A 27,572-nucleotide genomic window follows, 5' to 3' on the forward strand; every position below is an offset into this window, starting at 1 on the left:
CATTAAAGCTTAAACAGTTTGCGTTCTGTAAAGCATCACTATGATAAAATCACAATAAATCAATTGGATAATATGTGTTTCTTTGCTGAAGTAATAGGAATTCAGCCAAGAAATTCAAATGTTTCTTTCTCTGCAAGGATTAAATGGTTCAGTAACTTTCAGAAGGCTAAGCAACAGTCGGAAGAGTTGAGGGACAATCGGTGCATTAGATTAAGCACTCTGCTCTTTTCCTTCTGATTTGAGCATCACATTTATACAAAATCCTGGAACTCCCTCCCTAATAGCACTGTGAGTGTACCTTCAACACAGGGACTGGAGCAGACCAAGAAGGCAGCTCACCACCACTTTTTCAAGCATAGTTAGATCTGAACAATAATTGCTGGCTTTGCCAGTGATACTCACATCCCATGAACCAATATATAAAAAACAAAAAAAAAGTGTTGTCACATCTCAAGAAATGTCTAAAAGCATTCACCATTTTGTAAGGAAAGAAGGCACCCAACTTGTAACAGCAAGATTCCTCAAGCAGTACTGAAATTCACAACAGGTTAATTTCCCAAATTGTAGTGCTTGAGGGATGAATGTTAGTAAAGGCATTCCCTGTTCTTCTTTCAATAGAGTGATGGAATCTAGCCCAACAGGCAGACAGAGGCTCAGCTGAAAGACCGCAGCTCCAACAACGCAGCATATCCTCAATCTATTGCACTAAATTGTCAGCCTAGATCATGTGCTCAAATCCTGGAGGGGATTTTCAACAAAACAACCTTCTGGCACAGAGGAGAGGGTAACACCAAATAAGCCCCAATGACACCCGAATGATCAGACAATCAATCAAACGTCTGACATGCGAAAACCCCATCACCATGCATAAGTCTCCAAAACAAGCTACTGAGAAACCCATACATATGCAGTATACTCTCTCTCAATAGAGACTTTAATCATCTACCCGAGTCTAGGCTTAGATTAGCAAGAGTCAAAGTTCAGGGGCCCCAAAAGCGCATAGAGATATTGCTGGACTTTAAACGACTGAAATCCTGCAGCTTACTAGCAAAGATCTATTCAATTCTGCCTGATTTTCCAAGAATGATCTGGCTTGAAGAATTACTGGAGTCAAGTCATATAACTCTCAGGTCCCAATAATGGCCAAACTGGTTGGTCAATGATCAGCAGTGTGCTGGAGAACTGAGAATCTAACTAGTCCAGGTATCAGAACACTGAATCTGTCATTTACAGTTAGCTTGGTTCCAATCTAACATCGCTGGGCATGTCATCATGGAACTAACGAGTCATTGCTCAGTCCTTCTCCAAGGTGGAAAGGCAAGACATGACATGTACAAGAAAGTTGAGCTCCTTCTGAAGTGCTCAAGCCTCAACATTCAATTTGCCCTGATGATGGGACAGACAGTTGAGTATTAAGCTTTAAAGATCTAGCTGCTTCCTGTCTTGCACATTTGCCTCTGCCAATAAGGGTCCTTTCATCCAAAAGAAAAGCAACAAATGTCATACCAATCAGCAAAAAGGAACAGAATTTAGACCACAGCACAAAGGGATTAGAGAGAGGCAGTGGCATAGTGGTAATGTCACTTGGACTCGGATTTTAGAGGCCGAGGCTAATGCTCTGGGGACACAGGTTCAAATCCCACCACGGCAGCTGGTAGAATTTAAATTCAATTAATTAATAAATCTGGAATAAAAGCTAGTCTCAGTAATGGTGACCATAAAACCATTGTCAATTATTGTAAAAACCCATCTGGGTCACTAATGTGGACTAATGGGAAGGAAATCTGCCATCCTTACCTGGTCTGGCCTACATGTGACTCCAAATCCACAGTGATGTTGTTGACTCTTAAATGCCCTCTGAATTGGCAGAGCAAGTCACTCAGTTGTACCAAACCACTACAAAGTCAAAAAAGAAATGAAACCGGACAAACCACCCGGCATTGATCTGGACACCAGAAATGACAATGGCACGTCCACCCCGTCGATCCTGCGAAGTTCTCCTTACTAACATCCGGGGACTGGTGCCAAAATTGGGAGTGACGTCCCACAGACTAGTCAAGCAACATCCTGAGATAGTCATGCTCACCAAATCATTGTTACAAACAATGGTCCAGGCAACACAATCACCATCACCAGATGTGGTGGCACAGTCGGGAGGGAGATGCCCTGGGCTTCAATATTGACTCCAGAGTCAATCAAGTCAAACATAGGCAAGGAAACTGCCTGCTGATTTCTAACTACAGTGCACCCACCCTCCCCCACCACACACATGATGAATCAGTACTCCTCCATGTTGAACACCACTAGGAAGAAGCACTGAGGGTGGCAAGAACACAGAAATCACCAAGAGTGGCTCGGTAGCACCACTACTCACCAAGCTGGCCGAGTCCTGAAGGACATAACTGCTAGACTGGGTCTATGGCAGGCGGTGAGGGAACCAACAAGAGGGAAAAACCTACATGATCTCATCCTCGCCAATCTGCCTGTCACAGATGCTTCTGTCCATGACGGTATTAGTATGAATGACCACCTCATAGTCCTTGTGGAGACAAAATCCTGTCTTCACATTGGGGATACCCTCCATTGTGTTGTGTGACAATACCATCGTGCTGAGATAAGTTTTGAACAGATCCAGCTACTCAAAACTGGACATCAGCAGCAGCAGAATTGTATTCAATCACAATCTGTAACCTCAAGGCCTGACACATCCCACACTCTACCATTACAATCAAACAGGGGATCACCCTGGTTCAATGAAGCGTGCAGGAGACCATGCCAGGCATACCTAAAAATGAGGCATCAACCTGGTGAAGGGACAACACAGGACTAATTGCGTGCCTAACAGCAGAAGCAGCATGCGATAGACAGAGATAAATGTTCCCAGAACCGATGAATCAGATGTAAGCTCTGCAGTCCTGCCACATCCAGTTGTGAATGGTGGTGGACAATTAAACAACTCACTGGAGGAGGAGGCTCCACAAATATCCCCATCGTCAATGATGGGGCCAAGCACATCATGCAAAAGATACAGCTGAAGCATTTACAACCACCTTCTGCCAGAAGTGCCAAGTGGATGATCCATCTTGGCCTCCTTCTGAGGTCTCCAGTATCATAGATGCCAGTTTTCAGAAACTCGGTTCGTTCCATGTGATGTGAAGAAATGATTGAAGATACTGGACCCGTGCAAAGGCTATGGGTGCTAACAACATTCTGGCAGTAGTACTGATGACTTGTGCTCCAGAACTAGCCACACCACTATCCAAGCTGTTCCAATACAACTACACCAATGACATTACCCGACAATGTGGAGATTGCTCAGGTATGTTCTGTCCACAAAAAGGACAAATCCAACCCAGCCAATTACTACCCCATCAGACCACTCTTGATCATCAGCAAAGTGATGGAAGGTGTCATCGACCATGCTATCAAGCAGCACTTACTCAGCAGTAACCTGCTCACTGACACCCAGGTTAGGTTCCACAAGGGCCATTCAGATCCTGACCTCAATAGAACTTTGGTCCAAACATGGACAAAATAGCTGAACTCAAGAAGTGAGTGAGAGTGACTGCCCTTGACACCAAGGGAGCATTTGATCGAGTTTGGCATCAAGGAGCCCTAGCAAAACTGAAGTCAATGGGAATCAGGGGAAAACTCTCCATTGATTGGAGTTAAATGAGCACAAAGAAAGATGGTTGCAGTTATTGGTGATCAACCATCTCAGTCACAGGACATCGAGGCAGGAAGGCATAGAAAAGTTACAGTGCAGGAAGAGGCCATTCAGCCCATCATGTTTGTGCCAGCCAGAAAAAGATGAAAAAGAAACTAGCCGCTCATTTTAATCCCACTTTCCAGCACCGGGTCTATAGTCTTGCAGATTACAGCGTTTCAGGTGTAGTTCCAAGTACTTTTTAAATGAGTTGAGCATTTTAATGTCAACCACCGATCTAAGCAGTGAATTCCAGATGCCCACCACCTTCTGCATGAAAAGATTTTTCCTCATGTCCCCTCTAAAACCTCTATCAATCACCTTAAATCTATGCCCCCTGGTAACTGACCCCTCAGCTAGGGGAAACAAGTCTTTACTGTCTACCCCATCTAGGCCGCTCATAATTTTATACATCTCAATTAGATAACCCCTCAGCCTCCCCTGTTCTAAGGAAAACCCTAGACTATCCAATTTTTCCTCATAGCTGCAATTTTCAAACCCTGGCAGCATCTTGTAAATCTCCTCTTTACTCTCTCCAGGGCAATTATGTCCTTCCTGTAATGTGGTGACCAAAACTGTACACAAAATTCCAGCTGTGGCCTAACCAGCATTTTATTCAGTTCCATCATTACATCCCTGTTTTTGTATTCAATACATCGTCCAATAAAGGAAAGCATTCCACATGCTTTCTTTACCATCTTATCCACCTGTCCTGCTGTGGTGGCCTAGGCAACTGCAGGGAACCCATTTGGTGCTGAAAGGGTTAATGGAGAAGTTGAATCGTATGCCTAGGCCTAAGAGAAAAATACTACAGCCTTAAGAACAATACCATCTTGTCTGACCACAGTTGTAGGATGAGCCCTGAGACATTCCATTTTGTTCCTTCCCAGGCCAAATGTAATCAGGGTTGTGATAAGTATTTGCGTAACCACAACATCTGTTGTGAGGGAAATGGAAATTTACTGGAGCATGAATTGGTCAGTTAACTTATGCAAATAAGCGGACAGGTTTGTGCAAAATTTACTGATTGGCTGTAAAAATGCTTTTAACAGGTCTGTGTGTATTCTGCTACGAGATGGTACAGTAGCTCTCGTTGTATTGTTTCCCTTGTGCACAAGTAATAAATGGGGCTTCTACATACGAAATGATGCCTCGGTGTGATTAATCTCCAACACTGCCACCTTTAAGGACCTGTGGACATGCACTCCAAGGTCTCTCACTTACACAGCCCTCTCAATAACTTCCTGTTTATTGAGTATTCCCTTGCTTTGTTTGACCTCCCCAAATGTATTCCCTCACACTTTTCTGGATTGAATTCCATTTGCCACTTTTCTGCCCACTCAACCAAACCATTGATATCATTCTGGAGACAAGTTATCCTCCTCATTATCAACTACATGGCCAATTTTTGTGTCATCTGCAAATTTCCCAATCATACCTCCCACATTTATGTCCAAATCATTAACATATACAATAAACAGCAGGGCCCAATACTGAGCCCTGTGGAACACCACTGAAAATTGCTTTCCATCTGCAAAAATAACATCAGCCATTACCCTTTGTTTCCTGTCACTGAGCCAGTTTTGGATACAACTTGCCACCTTCCCCGTATCCCATGGGATCTCAATTTTCTGACCAGTCTGCCACGTGGGACCTTGTCAAATGCCTTACTGAAATCCATGTAGACAACATCCACTGCACTACCATCATCAATCCTGCTTGTTACTTCCTCAAAAAATTCTATTAAGTTAGTAAGACACGATCTTCCCCTAACAAAACCGTGCTGACTGTCCCTGATCAACCCATCCCTTTCTGATTGACAGTTTATCCTGTCTCTCAGAATTGATTCCAATAATATGCCCATCACTGAAGTCAGACTGACCTATAATTTTCTGGCTTATCCCTTGCACCCTTTTTAAATAATAGTACAACATTTGCAGACCTCCAATCCTCTGGGATCTTGCCTGTATCTAGTGAGGATTGGAAAATTATCCTCAAAGCATCTGCTATTTCCTCCCTGGCTTCCTTTAACAGCCTGGGATACAATCCATCCGGCCCTGGTGACTTAATCCACCTTCAAGGATGTCAGTCACTCCAGTGCTTCCTCTCTCACTATGCTTATTGTACCTAATGTTTCACACTCTTCCTCATTAACCAGGATGTCTGCATCATCCCTCTCCTTAGTGAAGACAGAGACAAAGTACTCATTGAGAACCCTGCCCACATCTTCAGCATCAACACACAAGTTACCATGCACATCTCTGATAGGCCCTAGCCTTTCCTTAGTTATTCTCTTGCTCTTAATATACTGGTAAAACATCTTTGGGTTTTCTTTGATTTTACCTGCCAATATTTTTTTGTATCCTCTCTTTACTTTCCATTTTTACTTCACCCCTGTACTTTCTATATTCCTCTAGGCTTTCTACAGTATTAAGTATTTTGTGACTGTCATAAGCTTTCTTTTTCTGCTTTATTTTGCCTGTATGCTTCTGGATAACCAGGGGGTTCTAGCTTTAGCAGTACCACCCTTTTTTTGTGGGGACATGTCTACATTGTGCCCGTAGAGCCCCCCACTAATTTGACACTGTTTTCCTTTCTAATAGCTGTATCCAGTCCGCTCTCGCCAGCTCAGCTCTGAGCTTTGTAAAATTTGTCTTCCCCCAATTTAGATCTTTCACTCCTGTTCTATCTCTGTCCCTTTTCATAATTATGCTAAATCTAACCGCATTATGGTCACTATCTCCAAAGTGGTCCCCCACTGCTACTTCATCCACTTGCCCAGCTTCATTTCCTAAGACTAAATCTAGAATTGCAACCCTTCTCGCTGGGCTTGTTACGTGTTAGCTAACAAAGTTCTTTTGAATGAAATTCAAGAATTTTGTGCCCACTGTGCCCTTCACACTGTTTGCATCCCAACTGATTTTGGGGTAGTTGAAGTCCCCAACTATTGCTGCTCTATTGTTTTTGCACTCAGTAATCTGCCTACATATTTGCTCTTCTAACTTTCTTCCACTATCTGGAGGTCTATAGTACCCTCCTAGCAGCGTGGCTGCCCCTATTTTATTTCTGAGCTGAACCCATATGACCTCTTTTGATTCCTCATTTAGCATATCATCCAACCTCACAGCTGTAATTGATTCTTTAACCAATAATGTTACACCCCCGCCTTTTTTTTATCCCTCCCACCCACAACCCTGTCTGAAAACTCCATATCCAGGGATGTTGACCTGCCACTTTTGCCCCTCTTTAAGCCAAATTTCCATTATAGTGATGATATCATGTTGCCATGAGTCTATGTGTGCCCTCCGTTAATCGGCTTTATTTGCTATACTCCTTGCGTTTACATATATACCTTTTAACATTGCCAGATTCCTGTGCTGTACACTTTTTAACCTGTGCTTTTTCTGTCTTTCAGAGTCACTCACTAATTCTCCATTTCCCATTCCCTACTCTGACTTTGGCCTCACGTTCCCATCCCCCTGCCAATCTAGTTTAAACCCCCCAAACAGCACGAGCAAATCTTGTGAGGATACTCATCCCAGTCCTGTTCATGTGTAGACTGTCCAGCTTGTACAGGTCCCACCTTTCCCAGAACTGGTCCCAATGCCCCAGAAATCTGATGCCCTCCCTCGTATAACAGCTTTCCAGCCAGATGTTTAATCGCTCAATTCTCCTATTTTTATACTCACTTGCAGGTGGGACTGGGAGTAATTCTGAGATTACTGCTTAAGAGGTCCTGCTTTTCAATCTCATTCCTAGCTCCCTAAAGGGGACCTCATCCTCTTTCCTACATAAGTCATTGGCACCAGCATGGACCACGACCTCTGGCTGATCACCCTCCCCCAGAAGGATGTCCTGCAGCCGCTCTGTGACATCCTTGATCCTGGCACCAGGGAGGCAACGTACCATCCTGGAGTCATGTCTACAGCCACAGAAACACCTGTCTGTTCCCCTAACTAACAAATCGACTATCACAATAGCTCTTCCTTTCTTCTTCCTCCCCTCCTGTACAGTTAAGCCACTCGTGGTACCAGGGAAGTGTCCTAGGCCCAACCATCTTCAGCTGCTTCATCAATTCCCTTCCCTCCATCAGAAGGTCCCAGAAGTGGGGATGTTCACTGATGATTGCACAATGTTCAACACCATTTGCGACTCCTCTGATACTGAAGCAGTCTATGTCCATATGCAGCAAGACCTGGACAATATTCAGGCTTGGGCCAATAAGTGGCAAGGAACATACATGCCACACAAGTGCCAGGCAATCACCATCTCCAACAAGAGAGAATCTAACCATCTCCCCTTGACATTCAATGGCATTACCATTGCTGAATCCACCACTATCAACATCCTGGGGGTTACCATTGACCAGAAACTGAACTAGACCAGCCAAATATATACTGTGGCTATGGGAGCAGGTCACTAGCTGGGAATTCTGAGGCGAGTAACTCAAAAGTTCAACACCATCCAGGACAAAGGAGCCCACTTGATTGGCACCCCATCCACTAATTTCAACATTCATTCTCTTCACCACCAACGCACAGTGGCAGATCTGTGTACCATCTACAAGATGGCACTGCAGAAATTCAGCAAGGCTCCTTTGACAGAACCTTCCAAACCCACGTCCTCTACCGCCTAGAAGGAGAAGAGCAGCAGATGCATGGGAACACCACCACCAGCAAATTCACCTCCGAACTACACACTATCCTGACTTGGCACTATATTCCTGTTCCTTCACTATTGCTGGATCAAAATCCTGGAACTCCCTTCCTAACAGCACTTTGGGTGTACCTATACCACATGGACTTCAGTAGTTCAAGAAGACAGCTCACCACCACTTTCTCAAGGGCAGTTAGGGATGGGCAACAAATGCTGGCCTAGCCAGCAATACCCACATCCTGTGTAATAAGAAAAAAAGTATTCCTATTGACAATTAAGACATTGCAAATGGCTATCAACAGTTTCAGAGAAAATGATTTAATATGGGATATTGCTCATGTGATTGTTCTGTAATAGAATCTCTTTAATGGCTTGCACAAAACCAAAGCTGTAGCTCCATATTACTAGTGCTTTCAATAGGTCCCTGACATAGACCTCTCAACATAGGCTCTTGTGCCTTCCTCCACCACCCCACTCCATAGTCAGTGCGAGATGCACGGAGAATACTTCAGGTACATAGGAACCTGAAACTGTCAGTATTTACAGGTTTGGTTCATTACCATGATCCCTAATGTTTCTTCCAAGCAGGACACCACAACCCCATCCCTGGAACATCATTGGAATGATCTTGAAGCTTGCAGCCAAACGGGGTTGCAGGAGTAACTCCTGCTTCAGACAGACTGGGCAAGGTTCCTTGCACTCCCTGTCTGGAAGCAGCAAAAGGTGTTTACAGCCTACTGGCTTCAGTCTGTCTATCAGGCAGAAACCTAGAAAAATTAGGAAAGGGGCATATCAACATCACTCCTACCTTATTGCCACACCTCTCCATGGTTTGGCCCCACCCTTCAGTAACATCCAAAAGTGGACATGAAGCATGTAAATGGGACATACCTAGTATCTGCCCCTTTCTCCTCTGCTTTGAGATGTGTGTAGAGGAATAATGGCCCTTATTAGTCTGTGTAATATCACAACCAAAGCACCACAAGTATCCCTGGCCCTTCACATTCTAAATCATTCCAAAAGCTTTACATTAAACACCAGGGAAATGCTTCTTCCGTTGCTTTTTTTTTCATGATTTTCTTCAATTTGTGCCCTCTTGCTACCATTATTACAGGACACATTGACTGGAGGAACCATAAAACTCCAACTTTATCTTTAATAGAAATACTTCAGAAAAAGTATTTGAATCAGGCATGATGTGATAACTCAAACCTGGTGTGTAACAAAACTTCTTACAGCCACAACAGCTTGTGAATTTGAGTGTATGTAAAGTTCTTTACATAAACTAGAAGACCCCCTTGCAAATTTTAATCTAAAGCCATAATACATTGTTGCTTCACACATTTACTTACTTTTCATTTGAATAAAATCAAGTTGGTGAATTGACTGCAGTAATGGGCCATTGTCAAGCGTCAGATCAAATTCAGGATTTATTTTGGGTTCCAAAGCTCCTTTAACCCACTGCTCCTGAGACACTTGTACACGCTTGATTAAAGCATCTGAAATCTAGAACCACAACACTTAATATAATGCATTGTCAACTTTTACAGTGAATTTCTTAATTCAAATTTGTTTCAGATAAATGCTCAAATATGGAATTTGTACAACATGCAGCAATTCAGATAATAGTTAAAGAATAATTGGTTTATAAACAGAATAATGGTGTTAATGGGAGGGTGCCATTTAGCCCATCATGCATGTTGCAGCTCTTTGAAAGAGCCATCCGGTCATGGTTAGGGTTTCCCATAGCCCTATAATTTTTTCCATCAAATATTTATCCAATTTTCTTTGAATGTTACTACTGAACCTGCTTTTTCTACCCTTTCAGGCAGTGTATTGCAGATCATAACAACTCACGGTATAAAAATATGTTTCCTCATGTCATCTCTGGCTCTTTTACCAATCACCTTAAATCTGTGTCCTCTGGTTACCTAGCCTTGGACCATTCAAAACAATTTCTCTATTTACTCTATCAAAACCATTCATGCTTTTGAACACCTCTATCAAATCTGTTCAACCTTCTGTGCTCTAAGAATGACACCAATCTCTCAGTCTGGCCACATAAGTGAAGCTCCTCATTCCTGGCAGCATTCTCATAAATCTCTTCTGCACACTCTGCAACACGTTGGCATCCATCCTAAAGTGCAGTGTCCAGAACTGAACGCAGTACTCCAACTCAGACCTAACCAGAGTTTTTTTTTAAAAAGAGGTTTAGCATAACTTCCTTTTTTGTTTTCCTCTATTCCTCCAGTAATAAAGGCAAGGATCCCACATGCAATTTTAAACAGCCTCTCAAATTGTTCTGCCCCCCTTCAAAGATCTCTACGTATATCCCTAGTTCTCTCTATTCACGCACCCACTTTAAACTTCCATCACTTAGATCACATTGCCTCTCATATTTACCATTCAAGTGCACAATGTCTCTTAACATTAAACAATTGAATAACAGTACAAACATTGTACAAGCACGTCATGCATTCTGACTAGTAACAAGGGTTTGAAACCCGAACATAACCAGTGAATGCTGCAAAAGCAAAAATAATGCAGATGTTAGAAATCTGAAATGAAAATAGAAAATGCTGGAAATATTGAGCAGGTCTGGCAGCATCTTTGCAGAGAGAAACAGAATTAATGTTTCAGATCGATGATTTTCAATAAAACTAGAAAGTGTCAGCAATGTAATAGTTTTTAAGCACCTCATTCCAGTGACTATTACAGTTTGGTGACCATGAAAATGCATTGAAAAATAAGTCCATCTTCAGGGCATTGACGGGAGTTGATCGAATTTGCTTAAAAATCTATGGGAGAATAAAAGCAAAAATAATCAATGTGGAATTAGATAGCCAGAAGAAACTGGCAAGAGGAAGGATCACAAGTCCAAAAATAATTTAAAATTTTCAAATTGGCATCTCCCCAGATGACACATCTGAGACTGGGAATGCACCAAGCGATTAAAAAGTAACTGTGGACATATAAGCTTTCCGTCTTAATCAGTATTTATATCACAGAAAGGGGCCATTAAACTTTGGATATAATTGCTTTAGAAGCAGTTCAGAGAAGGTTCACTCAACTCATTACTGGGATGAGGGCTTATCTTATGAAAAAAGGGTGAACAGGTTAGGCCTAGACCCACAGGAGTTTAGATGAATGAGAGGTTATCTTATTTGCTCTTGTGGGAGAAACTACAACTCGGAAACATAATCTAAGAATAAGAGGAATCCCTTTTAAGACAGGAATGGGGAGAAATTTTTTCTCTTGGAGGGTCATTAGTGTGTGGAATTCTCTTCCCCAGAAGGGAATGCCGGCTGGGTCTTTAAATTTATTCAAGGCTGAGTTAGACAGATTTTTGTTAGACAAGGGAGTCAAGAGTTATGGGGGGTAGACAGGAAAGTTTGGTTGAGACCACAACCAGATCAGCCATGATCTTATTGAATGGTGGAGCAGGCACAAAGGGCCAAATGGTGAACTCCCGTTCCTATGTTCCTATGGACAATGTTGTAGAATGGGCAATATCGAACTGACTGTCCATTATACACTCTGCTCGATTTTTTCTCCCAGTGACTTTATCACAAAGTAATATGGACATGGTATTCAACGGACAGTTAATTTGTTATCACTTATTTCACATCATTGCACAAAGTTAAACTGACCCCCATTGTGTCTGCCAGCTCATTGCAAGAGAGATGCAAAATGAACCCCATTGCTTCTGCTCCCTCCCTTTAGCCTCACTCTCCCTGCTTCAAATATTTACCGAACTTGATGAAATGGCCTTTGCTTCAACACACCATGTTCAGAAAGAAATTTCCCTAACCCATATCATTCTTTCAATGGCAATTTTAAATTGATTACCCTTCACTGACCACTCAAAAACTGAGGCAACTCTCAGTTTACTGTACCAAAGTGCTTCATAAAGTTTCAAAATTATTAAAATCTCTGCGCTTTCTCTGCTCCTGTAAGAAATAGTCTGAAGGTTATCAACCTCACTTCATAGATAATATCTGATCCCTAACATCATCCTGGTGAATCCACATGATACACTCTGTGCCATTAACATTCTCTCCAAACAGAGCACCAAATCCACACAGTAGTCCTGTGGCCCAACCAATGCTTTGTACAAATTCAGCATTTTTTTTACTATTGTTCTTTATGCCATTTTTACAAGACTCATTCATACACTGCAAAACCATGCTGTTTCTCCTTTGTGATTCAAGTGGAGGATTAGTGCTACAAGCTATGTTCAATTAAAAATCCCTTTTGAGCTGCAAATAGATTAAGCTTTAAAATAAGGTACTAATTTATTAGATGTGAACAAATACCAAAGTACTGGAAGAGTGCACCTGCGAGAAATATATTATGCTCTTTCTTATTGTTTTCCAATGGAGAAAGATACTTTGAGATTGCTGCTACATAGAAATTGAAATCATTTGTCTTGCACTGAAATATGTTTCTACTTTCTCCATGTGTGACTTTAAAATAAATGTTAATGTTGGTAATTTGTTCTTGTTAACATATTTCTAATAGGCCGCTCCACTTAAATATTGATTGCTGAAAGCAGGATTTTCTACCATATAATTATAAACAGATGCACACTACACACCTGTAGGAATCCACTGGGATCGTTGTCTTTTAATACCTCTAGACAATATTCCATGAGACCCGTTGTCTGGCGAAGTTTCAATGTACAGTGGCTTATCTGTTCCCGAACGACCTGAAAAGCATAGGTACAACGTTTATAGTCTAAGTCAACACATTAGAAGTACACATGATTGGAAAAAGAGAAATTTGCACATCATAATGTTTTCTTGTTCTAAAATGAGCCTTGTGCAGACAGATCCATTTCTCAGTATTTACTTGGGGAGTGAAAGAACAAAAGCATGTGCATGAAACCATGTCAGCTGTGTGAACACCTCTGTCATATAGATCTCGTTTGCAACATTTAGTATTCACTCAGGTCTATGGGAGAATTTTTTTTTTGATCATTCATGGGATGTGGACTTTGCTGGCTAGGACAGCATTTATTGCCCATCCCTAGTTGCCATGAGAAGATTGTGGTGAACTGCCTTCTTCAACCACTGCAGTCCATGTGGTGTGTGTACACCCCACTGTGCTGTTAGGAAGGAGTTCCAGGATTTTGACTCAGCGCCAGTGAACGAACAGCAATATACTTCAAAGTCAGGATGATGAGTGACTTGGAGGGGAACTTCCAGGTGGCAGTGTTCCCAGCTATCTGCTGCCCTTGTCCTTCTAGATAGTGGTGGTCGTGGGTTTGGAAGGTGCTGTCGAAAGAGCCTTGGTGAATTCTTGCAATGCATTTTGTAGATGGTACACACTGCTGCTACTGTGCGTCGATGGTGGAGGGAGTGAATGTTGTGGATGTGTTGCCAATCAAGCGGGCTACTTTGTCCTGGACCATTTCAAGCTCCTTGTATGTTGTGGGAGCTGCACTCATCCAGGCAAGTTGGCAGTATTCCATCACACTCCTGACTTGTGCCTTGTAGATGTGGACAGGTTTTGGGGAGTCAGGAGGAGGTTTACTCATCGCAGGATTCCTAGCTTCTGACCTGCTCCTGTAGCCACAGTATTTATATGACTAGTTCAGTTCAGTTTATGGTCAATGGTAACCCCCAGGATGTTAATAGTGGGGGATCCAGTGATGGTAATGTTATAAACGTAAAAGCAAAATAAAAGCAAAATACTGCAGATGCTGGAAATCTGAAACAAAAAGAAAAGTTGCTGGAAAGACTCAGGTCTGACAGCATCTGTGGAAAGGAAGACAGAGTTAACGTTTCAAGTCCATATGACTCTTCATCAGAACTAAAGAGGAATAAGAAATGTGGTGAAATATGGGCTGTTTAAGGGGGGTGGGACAGGTGGAGCTGGATAGATGGAGCTGGCCCTCTATCCAGCTCCACCTATCCATCCCCCTTAAACAGCTTATATTTCACCATATTTCTTATTCCTTTTTAGTTCTAACATTATAAATGTGTTGGACACACTCCCTGCAGAACCAAGACTGCAATGCTGCTCACAGTGAAGCAATGGGATGTAGTGCGCTGTACGAAAAAAAGGATCTTGCTTTTGTGTCTTGTTTCCCCTTAACATTCACACAAACATATGTTTGTATGGATGTATAAAACTAGGAATACGTATTGCAGTGGCTGTGTTACTGCACTGGTAATCCGGAGGTCTGGGCTAACAATCCAGAGACTGAAAGGTCAAGTTCCACCATAACAGCATTATAATTTGAACTCAGTTTTAAAACATGTGGAATAAAGAGCTGGTATCAGTAAATTAATCATGAAGTTGTTGGATTGTCATAAAAACCCAACTGGTATGTAGAGAAACATAGAAGACTGTATTACGAAGTATTTACAGTACAGAAACAGACCATTTGGCCAACAGGTCCATGCCAATGCTTATCCTTCATATGAACCTCCACCCACCTTTCTTCATCTAATTTGTTCTTGTTAACATATTTCTAAAAGGCCGCTCCACTTAAATATTGATTGCTGAAAGGAGGATTTTCTGCCATATAATTATAAACAGATGCACACTACATACCTGTAGGAATCCACTGGGATCGTTGTCTTTTAATACCTCTAGACAATATTCCATGAGACAGGAGGAGCTCTGAAGAAGAGTCATACAGATTCAAAACGATAACTCTGTCTTTCTCTCCACAGAGGCTGTTAGACCTACTGGGTTTTTCTAGCATTTTACTGTTTTTGTTTCAGATTTCTAGCACCCACAGTATTTTGCTTTTATCCATCAACATATCCCTCAATTTCATTCTCCCTGATGTGTTTATCTACCCCCTCTTAAATCCATTTATGTTATTTGCCTCAACTCCTCCTCATGACAGTGAGTCCCACATTCTCACTACTCTCTGGGTAAAGATGTTTCTTTGGAATTCCTTACTGGATTTATAGCAACCATCTTATAATTATTTTGTTTAATTTGACCATTAATTTAAATTAATGGTTGGTCTTTTCTATCTTCTTTTGGAATTGATGCAATACTTGGCTATAAGGAACAGAAGAATGTACATCCAGTTTGTGGCCTTGCTCACAGTATCTCGCTCTGGTGTGCCACAGAAGGGTTTCTACACCTGTCAAGAGCATGCTGTTTAGTTCTCCTCAGCTCTCTCAAGACCATAGCTTTTTAATCAGTGCCCCTTAAATAGTTACAATCTTTACAATTATTCTGCCTCACATTCAATACATAAATGGAATATCACATGTTTAGTTCTATATTTTCTATAATTTTGATTGAAATGATTTCTATTTGACCATATCACCCAAATTAATATTCAAATATTTAACTCGTAAAGCACAATATAATGTAAACTTTGAACATTTTCAAGTAAACCCCACGTTATTCTTCATTTTATAACTACAACTATTGCAAATGAAATTCAAGGTTTTAATGCCAAACATTGAAGGAGGAAGAGATTTACTAGACTGATACCAGGAATGAGAGACTTCAGTTACGTGGAGGGAGAAGCTGGGATTGTTCTCCCAGAGCAGAGAACGTTAAGGGGAGATTGAATATATATTTTCAAATTATGAAGGATTTTGATGGAGGAAATTGAGAGAAACTGACAGGAGGGTCAGTAACCGGAGGAATAGATTTAATATAATTGACAAAATAACCAGGAGCGAGATGAGGAGAAGTTTTTTTGAATGCAACAAAGCGTTATGACCTGGAAGGGTGGTGAACAGATTCATCAGTAACTTTCAAAAGAGAATTGAATAATTATTTGGAAAGGAAAAATTTGCAGTGCTGTGGGGAAAAAGCAGCAAAACGTGTCTAACTGGATACCTTTTTCAAAGAGCAAACAGGCATGATGGGTTGAATGGCTTCTTTTTGTGCTGTATATATCTATTATTTCACAACAAGTGGCATCAATGCTACAATCACCATTTTATCCAGAACTCACCTTTAATTTAAATTCACGCTCCTTGGTAACTCTAGTAAGCAATTTTGCTTTTTGGCGATTTAATGCATCAACAAGTGCATCACATTGTGCCACAAGGCAAGCTTCAACCTCCACACCATTCTCCTACAAAAGAACAAATAGAACTACAGTGAGGGTTAGAAATATCATGGCCCAGATTTTAGCTACGATACAGGGCTTCTCACATAATCGTAAGTCCCTGAACACAGCACTTCCCATTTTCGCAGGAATGGGAATAAGCAGCAGAGCACATTTCACGCATGCCATTTAAGTCATCAGTTGCCTCCACTGAAATGGAATTTTGGTAGCCTTGGAGTGTGAAAACCAAAGTGTGCATATTAGACCTGGTAAGAGCAGGTATAAACTTATAAACTTTGTGGATTCATTTGGATAGCCAGGGTACTCCCTTGGAGAGGTAGGTTACCCCTTTGGAGCTGGTCCTGGGACACCTTTGGGTTGGGGTGGGGGGAATCAGGTGCCCTTTAAGGTAGGGCAGGTGCCCTTTGGAATTGTTAAAAAAAGTAGGTATAATTTCACTTTCACATATTTTACATTATTTACTTACTCAATTAACCTATCTAGATACCTTTGTAGCCCCCTTGTGCCCTCTTCATATCTTACTATCCTACCTATCTTTGTGTCATCAGCAAATTTAGCAACTGTACCTTCAGTACCTTCATCCAAGTAAATTATCTCAATTATAAAAAAATTGAGACCCCAGCACTGATCCCTGTGGTACACCGCTCATTACATCTTGCCAACCAGAAAAAGACCCATTTATGGCTACCCTCTGTTTCCTGCTAACCAGGCAATCTTCTATCCGCTCCCATATGTTACCCCCTACACCATGAGCTTTTATTTTTCACAGCAACCTTTGATGTGGCACCTTATCAAATGCTTTTTGGAAATCTAAATACAGTACATCCACCCGTTATCCACAGCATATATTACTTCTTCAAAGAACTCCAATAAATTGGTTAAACATGATTGTAAATGCCTGTTGTCATAAGGGGTTGTGCACTTGAATGAAATGTTTGTTGTAAAAAGGCTTTATTTAGCTGAGGGACTGTAAATGTAGTGATTTTCTTTATGATTGAAAATGTTTTTTTCAATATAGTGAAGTTTGCAACAGTCACCTAGAACTTTAATTTATAAAACTTTATTTTATCTCATTTTGATGGGGGGGGATATGAGGGGCCATAGATGAGGGCATGAGGCAGCATGGGTTGGTATGGTTGGGGCATAAGGAGTGTGTGGGGGTGGGGGGGGTTTGAAGGGTGACGGCTGGAGTGTTGTTTCATGTTTTATTATTTATTTTAAAACTGCACCCCATGACCAAAAATCCAATGTCCGGGCAGCCATTTTGAAACTTAGGTTTCACAGAGCCAGAATTCCCCCGTCTCTGCCCATCTGACTCAGGAACAAAAATCTAGGCCCATGTGTCAAACAAAAACAGCCTGATTTCTACCATTGATTGTATTGGAAAACTATTAGTAAGTACAACACAAAATATTTTAGTTTTGCAAACAACTCCATTAACAAATTACAATCAAAATTGCATCATTTAAGATTTTACTATAAATATGGTTTAGAAACTTTTTTAAATCCACTGTTTGAATTGCGTATTATTTAGATTAAAAAAAACTTTTAAATTAGGGTTAGTGAAATATTTCCAACACTAGAATACAATTCAACATTTAATGCTGCAGATAGCGATGGAAGAAGGTATAAGTCCTCTACATAAGTCATGACCTCTGCACAGGTCCCATTGAAGGGTGGGATTTTCTGCACCCGCCCGCCGCTGGGATCTTCTGGTCCCACCACAGGTCAATGGACTTCTGGCTGGAGCACCATCTTGCCCGCGGCAGGTCCCGCCCGCAACGGGGCTGGAAAATCCCGGCCTTAGGGTCTAATCTGAGCAGAATTGAAGGTAGAAGTGCTCAGCAAAGAAGGGAAAATCACAAAGGCCCCTTGTACAGCAAACTAAAAAGACATTGGCAGTGGGGTAGGCAATATAGCTGGGCAGACAAGGGAGCTAAAATTATGTTTAAAAAAAAAACAAATTTACTGAAGAATTACATTAATGGAAACGTAAGTTAGATACCTACAGTTTAAGATACAGCTGATGATCTTAGGAGAGTGCCTCGTTCCCTGTGCGCATCCCTCCCCGCCACCCCCCACCTCTGCCCCCCCCTCCCCCCAGCCCCATCCTCCCCCAACCACCCCATCCCACTCCACCCAAGACCCCCAAACCCCGCCCCCCACACCTGCCGCCTCCCCAACCCACGCCCCCCCTCTCCCCAACCCCCGCGCCCTCTCCCCTCACCCTCGCTCCCCCCAACCCCCACACCCCCCTCCCCACACCACCCCTCCCCTCACCCCCCACCCTCCCCTCCCCTGCCCCCCAACACCTACCCCACCTCCTTTCAACCCCTGCCCCACCCTCCCCCCACCTTCCACCTGCTCTCTCTCTCCCCCCAACTCTTCCCCCTCCCTCCAATTTGCTACCCCTACCCCCCCACACCCTGCTCCCCACTAATCCCCACTGCCCCCACCGTCCTCAACTCCCCATCTTTTCTTCCCCCCAGCCACCTCCCCACATCCCACCACCCCCTCTCCCCAACCCCCTGCCCCACCCGGGGGAAGGGATGAGTGCTCCCGTTGGGTACTGGGGGCCCACAAAGGGGGATTCCCCACCCCCCAACTTTGCCCGACACCAGCTTGCTTAGTAAAAGTTACCGGGCTACCTATGCAGTGTGGTCCTTCCCTGCCATGGGTAAAATAGCACTAAGGCTGCATGGACCACCTGATACCCCCATTGTTCCCAGTAAATGGGTGACAGGTAAGGGGCAGGCGGGAAGGCCACACGTTGAATTTTACGAGCCCTCAGCTACAAACACACCAGCGGGGAAGGGTAAAATCCAGTCCAATATAACTGATATGGTAAGAAAAAAAATAAAAGTGGTTCTACTTAAAGAATTTGAATTAAAAGATTGCAGATCCAGCAATAAATGAAGTTACACTGTAAAATAATTTTCAGTACTTTATTGTGGTTGAAAGTGTGTTTCTGTCCAGGTTCATTTCACCAGTGGCTCACGGTTACAGTACCTTTGCCTACAAATCTGGATTGTTTTATTTTAATAAAACGCTTTAAACTTTTATTTTTGCTATCCTACTTGACTCTTCATAGCACTCCTTTCTCCAACTATACCTCTACTACTACCAACCCATCAAAGAAAGAAATAGATCCGCTGCCCCTTTTGACTTTACTGCAGCTCCTTGAATCAAATTAACACTGTTCAGAAACAGCTTCTTAGTCTACACCACTGTAGATCTGGTATTTATCTAGGCCAATTAGCATTAGGGAGTCCATATAGAGATACTGCCAGAATCAGAAATTACATACTAATGGCAACAGACAGGAACTGTAATTCAGTGATGTGAGCATTTCATTCATTACCCATCCCTGTTATCCAACCTGTTTATTTGCAGCCACATCTTCCCTGAAAGGAAGCAGCAATTTTCAAGATTGTGGAAAGTGGGCAATCAAAACTCAGTGAATGAAAACACAAGTATTTCACCACTTTCTTCCTACAAAAAATTCTAGTTTCACAAAGAGACCATGCATGGGATGCCACAAATCTTACAGCCAACTTACCTGAATTAGTTGTACCATGTTTTTCAAATGCACTAAAAACTCTTTGGCCTCCTTCGCTTTGTCAGACACACCATTTAATGCTTGAGACAGCTGGGCCTACAGATGAGGAACATAAAGATTTGCATTAAGTTAACAGATTCCCATTTACACCTTTCACAGTCACAAGTCTTCACTTTTTAATCTCACCTTCAAGTTATAGATGGAAGCGTCAGGCTGCCTCTGCTAATAAGACTCTCCTCCTGAATCCGAAGCCTACAGTTTCAGCACCCCGCACGTCCCCGCCAGTGCTTAAGAACACAATGTGTGGCTCACACTTCACTGAAAAACCAGGAGAGTACTGCATTGTCAGGGGTGTCAACTTTTGGATGAGACATCAAACACCTCATATGTTCAGCTAGACTAAAGAAGCCCATGGCCGTGTTCAAAGAAGAACAGGCTGTTCTCCTGTTTACTTGCCAGCATTCCTAAACTAAAGTCAAAAACAGATTAAATGGCCATTCATCTCATTTACTGTTTATGCAAGCTTGGAGACAGGCCTAGAGGGAGTGATGTGAAAATTTGCAGATGGTAACAAAATAGATGGTATCGTTATTTGGTTAGAAAACCAAAGGAAACTTGGAGCAATATCAGGTAGTGTGAGGGGATGTATTCTGGTAACAAGAAACAGGAGAAATAATCATCTATATGGGAGTAGGCAGGATGCCATGGAAGAGCACAGAGACTTGGGGTGCAGGTGCACAGAATATTAAAGAAAGACATGAAGTTGATAAGGTAGCTAAGAAAAAACAGAATTCTATGTTTTATCTCAACAGGTAGTGATGGGCCTATATAAAACTTTAAGACATCAATTAGAATGCTGTGTGCAGTATTGAGCTTCACATTACAAGAAGGATTTTGAGGCTTTAGAGAAGGTGCAACACTGATTCACCAGGATGCTGCCTAGTATGAGGAAAAACAATTATGAAGAAACACATGAAAAGTTGGGGCTTTCTTCATTAGAATATCTCAAATTACAGAACAATATAATAGGTGCTAATACAAACATATGAATCAGGAGCAGGAGTAGATCATTTAGCCCGTTCAGCCTGCTCCGCCATTCACTAAGACCATGGTTGATCTGATTGTGGTTTCCTTCCTTGTCATTCAAGAATCTATCCAACTTAGCCTTACATATATTCAATGACCCTGCCTCCACTGCTCTCTGAGGAAGAGTTCCGCAGACTCAAGTCTCTGAGAGAAATAATTTCTCCTCACCTCTGTCTTAAATGGGAGGCCCCTTAATTTTAATCTGTGCCTCCTAGTTCTAGTCTCTCCCACAAGAGGAAACATCCTTTCAGCATTCACCCTGTCAAGTTCCCTCAGGAGCTTATATGTTTCATAGATCACCTCTCATTCTTCTAAACTCCAGTGGATACAGGGCCAACCCGTCCAACCTTTCCTTGTAAGATAACCCCCTCACCATGCCTTCCATAGTAAAATTAGGCAGGATGTGACAAGATAGAAAGAAGCAAACTGTTTTCAGTAGTCAAAAGGTCAATGAGGCCTCAGAGATACACGATTAAATGCAAGAGATTTAGAAATAAAAATTTCTTCACAAATGGGTTGAATGTATATAGGAACAGAAAGTAGAATTGTGATTAGAACAATTTGCTTAGGTGGAGGATAAATCTCAACATGGACGAAGTTAGACCAAATGGCAAGTTTCTGAGTTGTAATGTTGTGTGTATCGTACACAAATTGGCTGCTGAATTTATCTAGATAACAGTGACTGCATTTCAAATATAATTCAACAACTGTGAAGTGGATTATGCTACCCTGAGGATATGATGAGGCACCATATAGATGCTAATTTCACTTCCTCTCATAATTTAAGTGCAACAGATTCCTGCTTTAATATGCTAATTAAAATAAAACCATTAATCCTTTATATTAAGTACCCAGTATAGCAAAAATCTGTTAAAAGCTGGATTTCTGATTTGCTTAGTTTCTAAGCAGTGTAAGGTTCTGTGACTTCGTATTAGATCAAATGATCAGACTAACAATAAACCACCTCAACCATTTTACCAGTTGAGCTGCAGTGCATGGTGACAGATATGTAGGTGGTTGGCGAAAATAACTTGAAAGCCTTGCAGCTAAATAGCTTGTCTATTGAGTCACATCTTTTGAAAGATGATGTGCAATTGGAGAAAACATGTATGAGCAATGCTGTTTTCATTACATTGCTGCTCTTCTCCTCCTTGGCGGTAGAGTTTAAGGTGCTGACAGACGCTGTCAACTCAAAGAGTTGCTGCAGGGCATGTGGAAGATGGTACATATTGCGGCCACAATGCACCAGTGGAGGAGAGGGTGGATACTGACTACAATGATAGGGTGCCAATTGAACAAACAGCTCTGTCCTTGATTATGTTGAACTTTTCAAGTGCTGTTGTGCCTGCACCCATCCAGCTGACTGGTGAGTATTCCATCTTAAAAACGTTTAAAAGGTACTGAGAATAGACAAGGAATTGGGAATAAATCAATATCTCTTTCAGTGAAATGGTGGACTGCAATAAGCCTCCTTTCTGCACTGAAGAATTCTATACTTCTATCTTAAGCAAATACTACAAATCCATTGGGGGCAGTTCAGGATAAATATCTTAATGATGTCAATAACTGGGATTAAGAGCTTTCAGAGGCTATTACAAATTTTGGTTCTGCATTACATATTCTTTCAGAATCAGCATCACTAATCATTCCTTTCACTGGATCCTGTGTCCCGTCCCTTCCTATCTGGAGATCACCTTTGGCGTTCAATACCTGGTCAAATGACAGTGTGGTCCAGGGACTGAAACAATAAACACTCATTACGTTTAGTGGATCCTGTCATCTCACACTTGCCACCATATGCTTTCCACTACTTTTTACAGAAAGTGACTGAAAAACACTGGTTTGACATGGCCAATTCGACACCAACAAACTTGTTGATTAAGTATATGAATAAACTGATAGCAATTTTCTAGTGAAATGTGTCTACTTTTCATCGTTGCTTCTAACATTGGCAATAACAAAAAAAGCCACTGTAGCCCATTAATAAACAGACTGATATTAACCTTAGATTGCAAGATGCCATCATGTCTCATTATGCCTATGCTAGACATAAAATGTAAGTTCCTTTATCCTAGAAAAATCAAAAGAGAAGAAAGCTAGACTACTGACCCCTCCCACAGCTCTCTGTGCATTCTCATCTCTGAGTCAGAGGGTGAAGGGTTCAAACACTATTCCAAACAGCCCTGGTAGGTGGAAATGAGAATGTGGTCCCCAAATATTGAGATGACATCCAGCTGGGTAGTCACGTTAGAACAAGTGCCAATTGGCACAGTGTAATATTCCCACCTCTGAGTCAGAAGGTGAAATGTCCGGGTTCCGCACCCGACAGCTCCATGTCAAGAACCACCAAAGTTACCAACTTGAATATACAATTCCTAACTTTATTGTGGGAGCAACGACAACGGCATTGTCTGTTTAGCTACACCTCCTCCTGATCACAATGAATGAAAAGCATTCCAATACTAAGGTGTGGGCCATCTGGGAATATGGACTCCCCATCATCTCAAAACTATTGTGCAACAGTTTTAATAGCTAATTTATTTCCCCTCAGGGCAGAACATCAATATTCTTAACCAGCTTTTGCTCAGCATCTCCAGGCTTTTATTGTTATCAATCCAGAAAACTATGCTGGAACAAATCAAATTCCACAAAAACAGACATTGTCTGTTTAGCTACAACTAAACCAAGATCTAGATCAAAAGGGGTAAAAACCTCAAATGCAAAGTTATTTGTGTCAGGGCTGGACCAGACATATTTTGTTTGAGATGATTCAAGGAAAATAACATTTTAAAGGAATTTTCATTAGTCACCTCTTGGACTAACCTACCTACGTCCTCAAAAGTCATTGAAAGTTAACCACACCTCTTTTATATTGTGTTTCAATTTATTATTTCCCTCTCGCCCCAAACCTTCCCCAGTGTGGATGGAAACCTATTCAGGATGAATGGGCAAAGGACAAGTGAACTACTGTTAAGTACACCTGATAAATCAGCTGGCTTGAGAACGGGCAGCATGATTGGCTCAGGGACACTGTCAAGCCTCAGTGCAAAGCAAGTAAACGATCCGCTGGACAGACGGGACAACTATCGAGTAGCTGAATATGGATTCACTCTTGATCTTTCTGCAGGCGTTATTCATTTTACCGAATGATCCTAAACTACAGGGACTGAGCCTTTGGATTCATGGTAATATTTCCACTCGAAGTTAGGAGATAAAGCGTCCCACTTCTGACAGCCCGAGAATATGGCCCCTAAACACTGGGTTGACATCCAGTCACGTACTCATATCTAGACAAATGACCATTGGCACAGTGAGAATATTCCCACGGTTGAGTTAGAAGGTGACGGGTTTGGGCTCCCCTCCAGCCAGCCCTAGTGAGTGAAGACCTGAGTGTTGACTCTAAATTTGGATTAATTCCAACAGAGGGTACTTGCGTTGATAGGTGCTAGTCCCCTCCTCATAAAGAGTAGCTGAGGCTCTTTAGCCATGATTGCAATCCACCTAGAAGGTGATCTGAGGAAAGCAATGGCAATTTCTTCCCTAGTAGGTGGCTTGAGAATCTTGTGTCAGACAAGAATTGATTTCCATCCTAGGGCAGAATACAAGAAATCCATCTGAACTACATCTTGACGCTGTCAGCGTAACGTGATCCAATGTTCTCAACAAGTCGATTGACAGATTAATTACAGAAGTGGAAGATGGCTTGCTAAATCCACCAGAGCCAAGGATATTGTTGATTGAACAGTGTAAAATTGTACAGTTACATTGATTCTAATCAAGAATTGGGCAGGGAGGTAATAAGTCAGCACTTCTTCATGTATGGAAAGATGCTTCTGAATATATTTTCTTCATTTCCCATTGAGCTACTGATAAAGAAATGCCGGTTCTGATAGAAGGAGTCCACTTTCAAACTTGGCTTATGGGCTTTAGGATATCCAACAGTTTCCAAGCTAGATACCGCTTCCAAAAGCGGCTACATTCGGCCCTAAATCCTGGCTGCTGTCAGGGAATGATAAATGGACTCTGGTTAACAACAGTCTGATTCCATGAATCACTTTATTAACTACATCCTAAACATCTTTTGGGTGTAAATATGTTTGTAACCTCCTCAGTGGAAATGGTCTTTTGCTGTTCACCCTTCCTTATGTTGAAGCCGAGGCTCATCCCTCAGCATCTCTCCCCTCCAAGTGAGTAGAAGCTCCTTACCTTGTGTTGTTTCCACATGGCTCCCAATGCCTTGACTTCGTGCTTGCCGTGTTTCCCTTCCTCCAGGCACTGGTAACACACGGGGATCTTACAGCTGGCGCAGTACATGCTGTGGTTCTCCAGTTCGTGCTCGGTGCAGGTGGAGATCTTGCGAGGCGGCAGCTGTTTCTTGGCGGCGGCGGGGGCTGCGGGGGCGGCGGCCCCGCGGGCCTGACTGGGCGGGACAAGCCGGTGTTTGGCCAGGGGTCCGCGGGCCGGGTGGCACCGCCGCTGGCACGGCTCGCAGTAGAAGACGTCGCACTGCTCGCACAGGACGGCCGCCTCCTGCGGGCCCCGCTCACACAGCTGGCACTTGGCAGCCTCAGTGCGGCTCTGCTGGTAGCGGCCCACGATGGCCTCCAGCAGGCGGTTCCGGGCGAAGCCGCGGAGCCCCCGCTCCTCCAGCAGCGCGCTGCGGTGACACTGAGGGCAGGTCAGGCTGGAGTGGCGGAGCGGGGCCGGGAGCGGGGCCGGCGGGAACACCCGCACGCCGTTGGGCGACTTCTGGCTGAGGGTGGCCGGCGCGAAGCCCGTGTACGAGCCATAGCCGCTGTCCGCCTCGCTGTACACGCTCATCTTGTCCAACTCCAGGTAGTCGTAGTCCGAGGCCGAGGTCCGGGCCCGGGCCTGGGGCGATGGTGGCTCGGCCTCGGGGGTCTGCACCAGGATGGTGCGGGCACAGGGCAGACAAACATTGTGCGAGCACGGCAGGATGATAGGGTCTCGGTAGAATGAGCCACAGACCGGGCACTTGAGCTCCTCTTCCATGTCAGCCATGCAGAGGCGGGGGACGGTGTGAAGGCAAACGGGCGGGACGCGCGGCTCGGAGCCGCCGGTCAGCACCAAGCGAGGGACAGCGCCGCCGCTCACTGCGCATGTGCACGCCCGCCCCCGGAGGGCGGGACTGCGCCGCCGCTCACTGAGCATATGCACTCCTTCCGGGGGGGCGGGGAGAGAGAGAAAAACAGCGCCGCCGCTCACTGCGCATGTGTACTCTCTTCCCGAGGGGGTTGAGGGTCATGAGGACTCGAAACGTCAACTCTTTTCTTCTCCGCCGATGCTGCCAGACCTGCTGAGTTTTTCCAGGTAATTCTGTTTTTGTTTTGGGTTGACAGTGCCGCGGCCCACTGCTCATGTACAACCCCCTACCCTACACCACCCCCCTACCCCCCTAACAAGCTTCGCCGTTCACTGCACATGCGCACACTTCCTTCATCGCTCCCCCCCTCCCCTCCCTACGGAGGGACCGTACCGCCGCGCACAACGCGCATGTGTAGGCGATGGGGCCGACGAGGTGCTATTTGGGACATGTAGTCCCACTGGCCCTGGCGAGGATTCATTGTACCAGAATAAACACATTCCAATAATACATTTTTTTGTACTAATTCTTTCTGTTTGCAATTCTCGTTTATCATGAATACCAAAGCGGTTTATTTTGCTGCTGCAGCCAAAGTGTCGGAATCGGATTAAAAGTTCGATGTCTGTGTCAATCCCGGTGTAAATGCAACCTGAATCTGGAGTCGGGGCTGCAGTCCAAATGGCTGGAAGAGGTGAGCTTGTGCCGCTTCGCTCCGAAGTCTCACCAAGTTTTAACAATGAATTCACAAGTTAACATTGTTACAAAGCTAAAATCGTACAGAAAATAATCAAGAATTAAACCTAACAGTCTAAGACATTTACAATCTACAGCCTTTGGAGTTCCTGATATTGCTGCAGCACTTCAGTCATTGGAAATGGGGTTTGCACTGGCCGGACCAGGGTAAGCACTCTGGAATGTGATAGGTGGCCGTAGTGGGGGGCCCCCCATTATCACATTTTGCTTTCTTAATGTCACCATTATCATCTCATTTAGCCAGGAGCACCACCATTAACTGCTCTTTGACCTGTTGCTTATGACATCTTTTGCCATCTCTCCTTTGCCTCCAACTATCGCTGGCCTTCTATCCAGCTTCACTGGTTCCACCCCCTTAATCAGTATATATTTCATCACATCTCTACCTCCCTTTAGATCCGAAGAAGAGCCATATGGACTCGAAATGTTATCTCTCTCTCCACAGATGCTGTCAAACCTGCTGAGTTTTTCCAGCACTTTTTATTCCCGTTTCAGATTTCCAGCATCCGCAGTATTTTGCCTTTATCTCTATATCATAATGTGGACGGTACTGTTTCTCCAGTCTCTTATTAACCTTTACTGTCCCAAACACCCTGATACTACTCCTCCCCCAATTCTTTAGCCAAATATATTTACAATAATATTTACATAC

At 43.2% G+C, this 27,572-nt stretch overlaps 1 protein-coding gene across 11 annotated transcripts in view; it reads right to left on the reverse strand.

Moving 5' to 3' along the window:
- The window catches only part of LOC121278108 (E3 ubiquitin-protein ligase TRIM9), a 48,196-nt gene extending 22,047 nt beyond the window's left edge, over positions 1 to 26,149 (reverse strand). For 7 of the 11 annotated variants that reach the window (XM_041188192.1, XM_041188190.1, XM_041188189.1 and 4 more), the window contains exons 1-5: positions 25,270 to 26,149; positions 19,978 to 20,073; positions 16,302 to 16,424; positions 12,960 to 13,070; positions 9,715 to 9,868 (exon numbers count right to left, since the gene is read on the reverse strand). In XM_041188192.1, coding sequence (XP_041044126.1) covers positions 9,715 to 9,868; positions 12,960 to 13,070; positions 16,302 to 16,424; positions 19,978 to 20,073; positions 25,270 to 26,085 — 1,300 coding nt within the window. In that variant the 5' untranslated portion in view covers positions 26,086 to 26,149. Of the gene's footprint in view, positions 1 to 7,528; positions 7,535 to 9,714; positions 9,869 to 12,959; positions 13,071 to 16,301; positions 16,425 to 19,977; positions 20,074 to 25,269 lie in introns of all 11 variants that reach the window. The other 4 variants (XM_041188193.1, XM_041188191.1, XM_041188186.1 and 1 more) reach the window with 3 other exon arrangements.
- Between the last annotated feature and the right edge of the window lie 1,423 nt (positions 26,150 to 27,572).

The sequence above is a fragment of the Carcharodon carcharias genome, chromosome 5, assembly GCF_017639515.1.
Source record: "Carcharodon carcharias isolate sCarCar2 chromosome 5, sCarCar2.pri, whole genome shotgun sequence".
Classification (NCBI taxonomy): Eukaryota; Metazoa; Chordata; class Chondrichthyes; order Lamniformes; family Lamnidae; genus Carcharodon; species Carcharodon carcharias.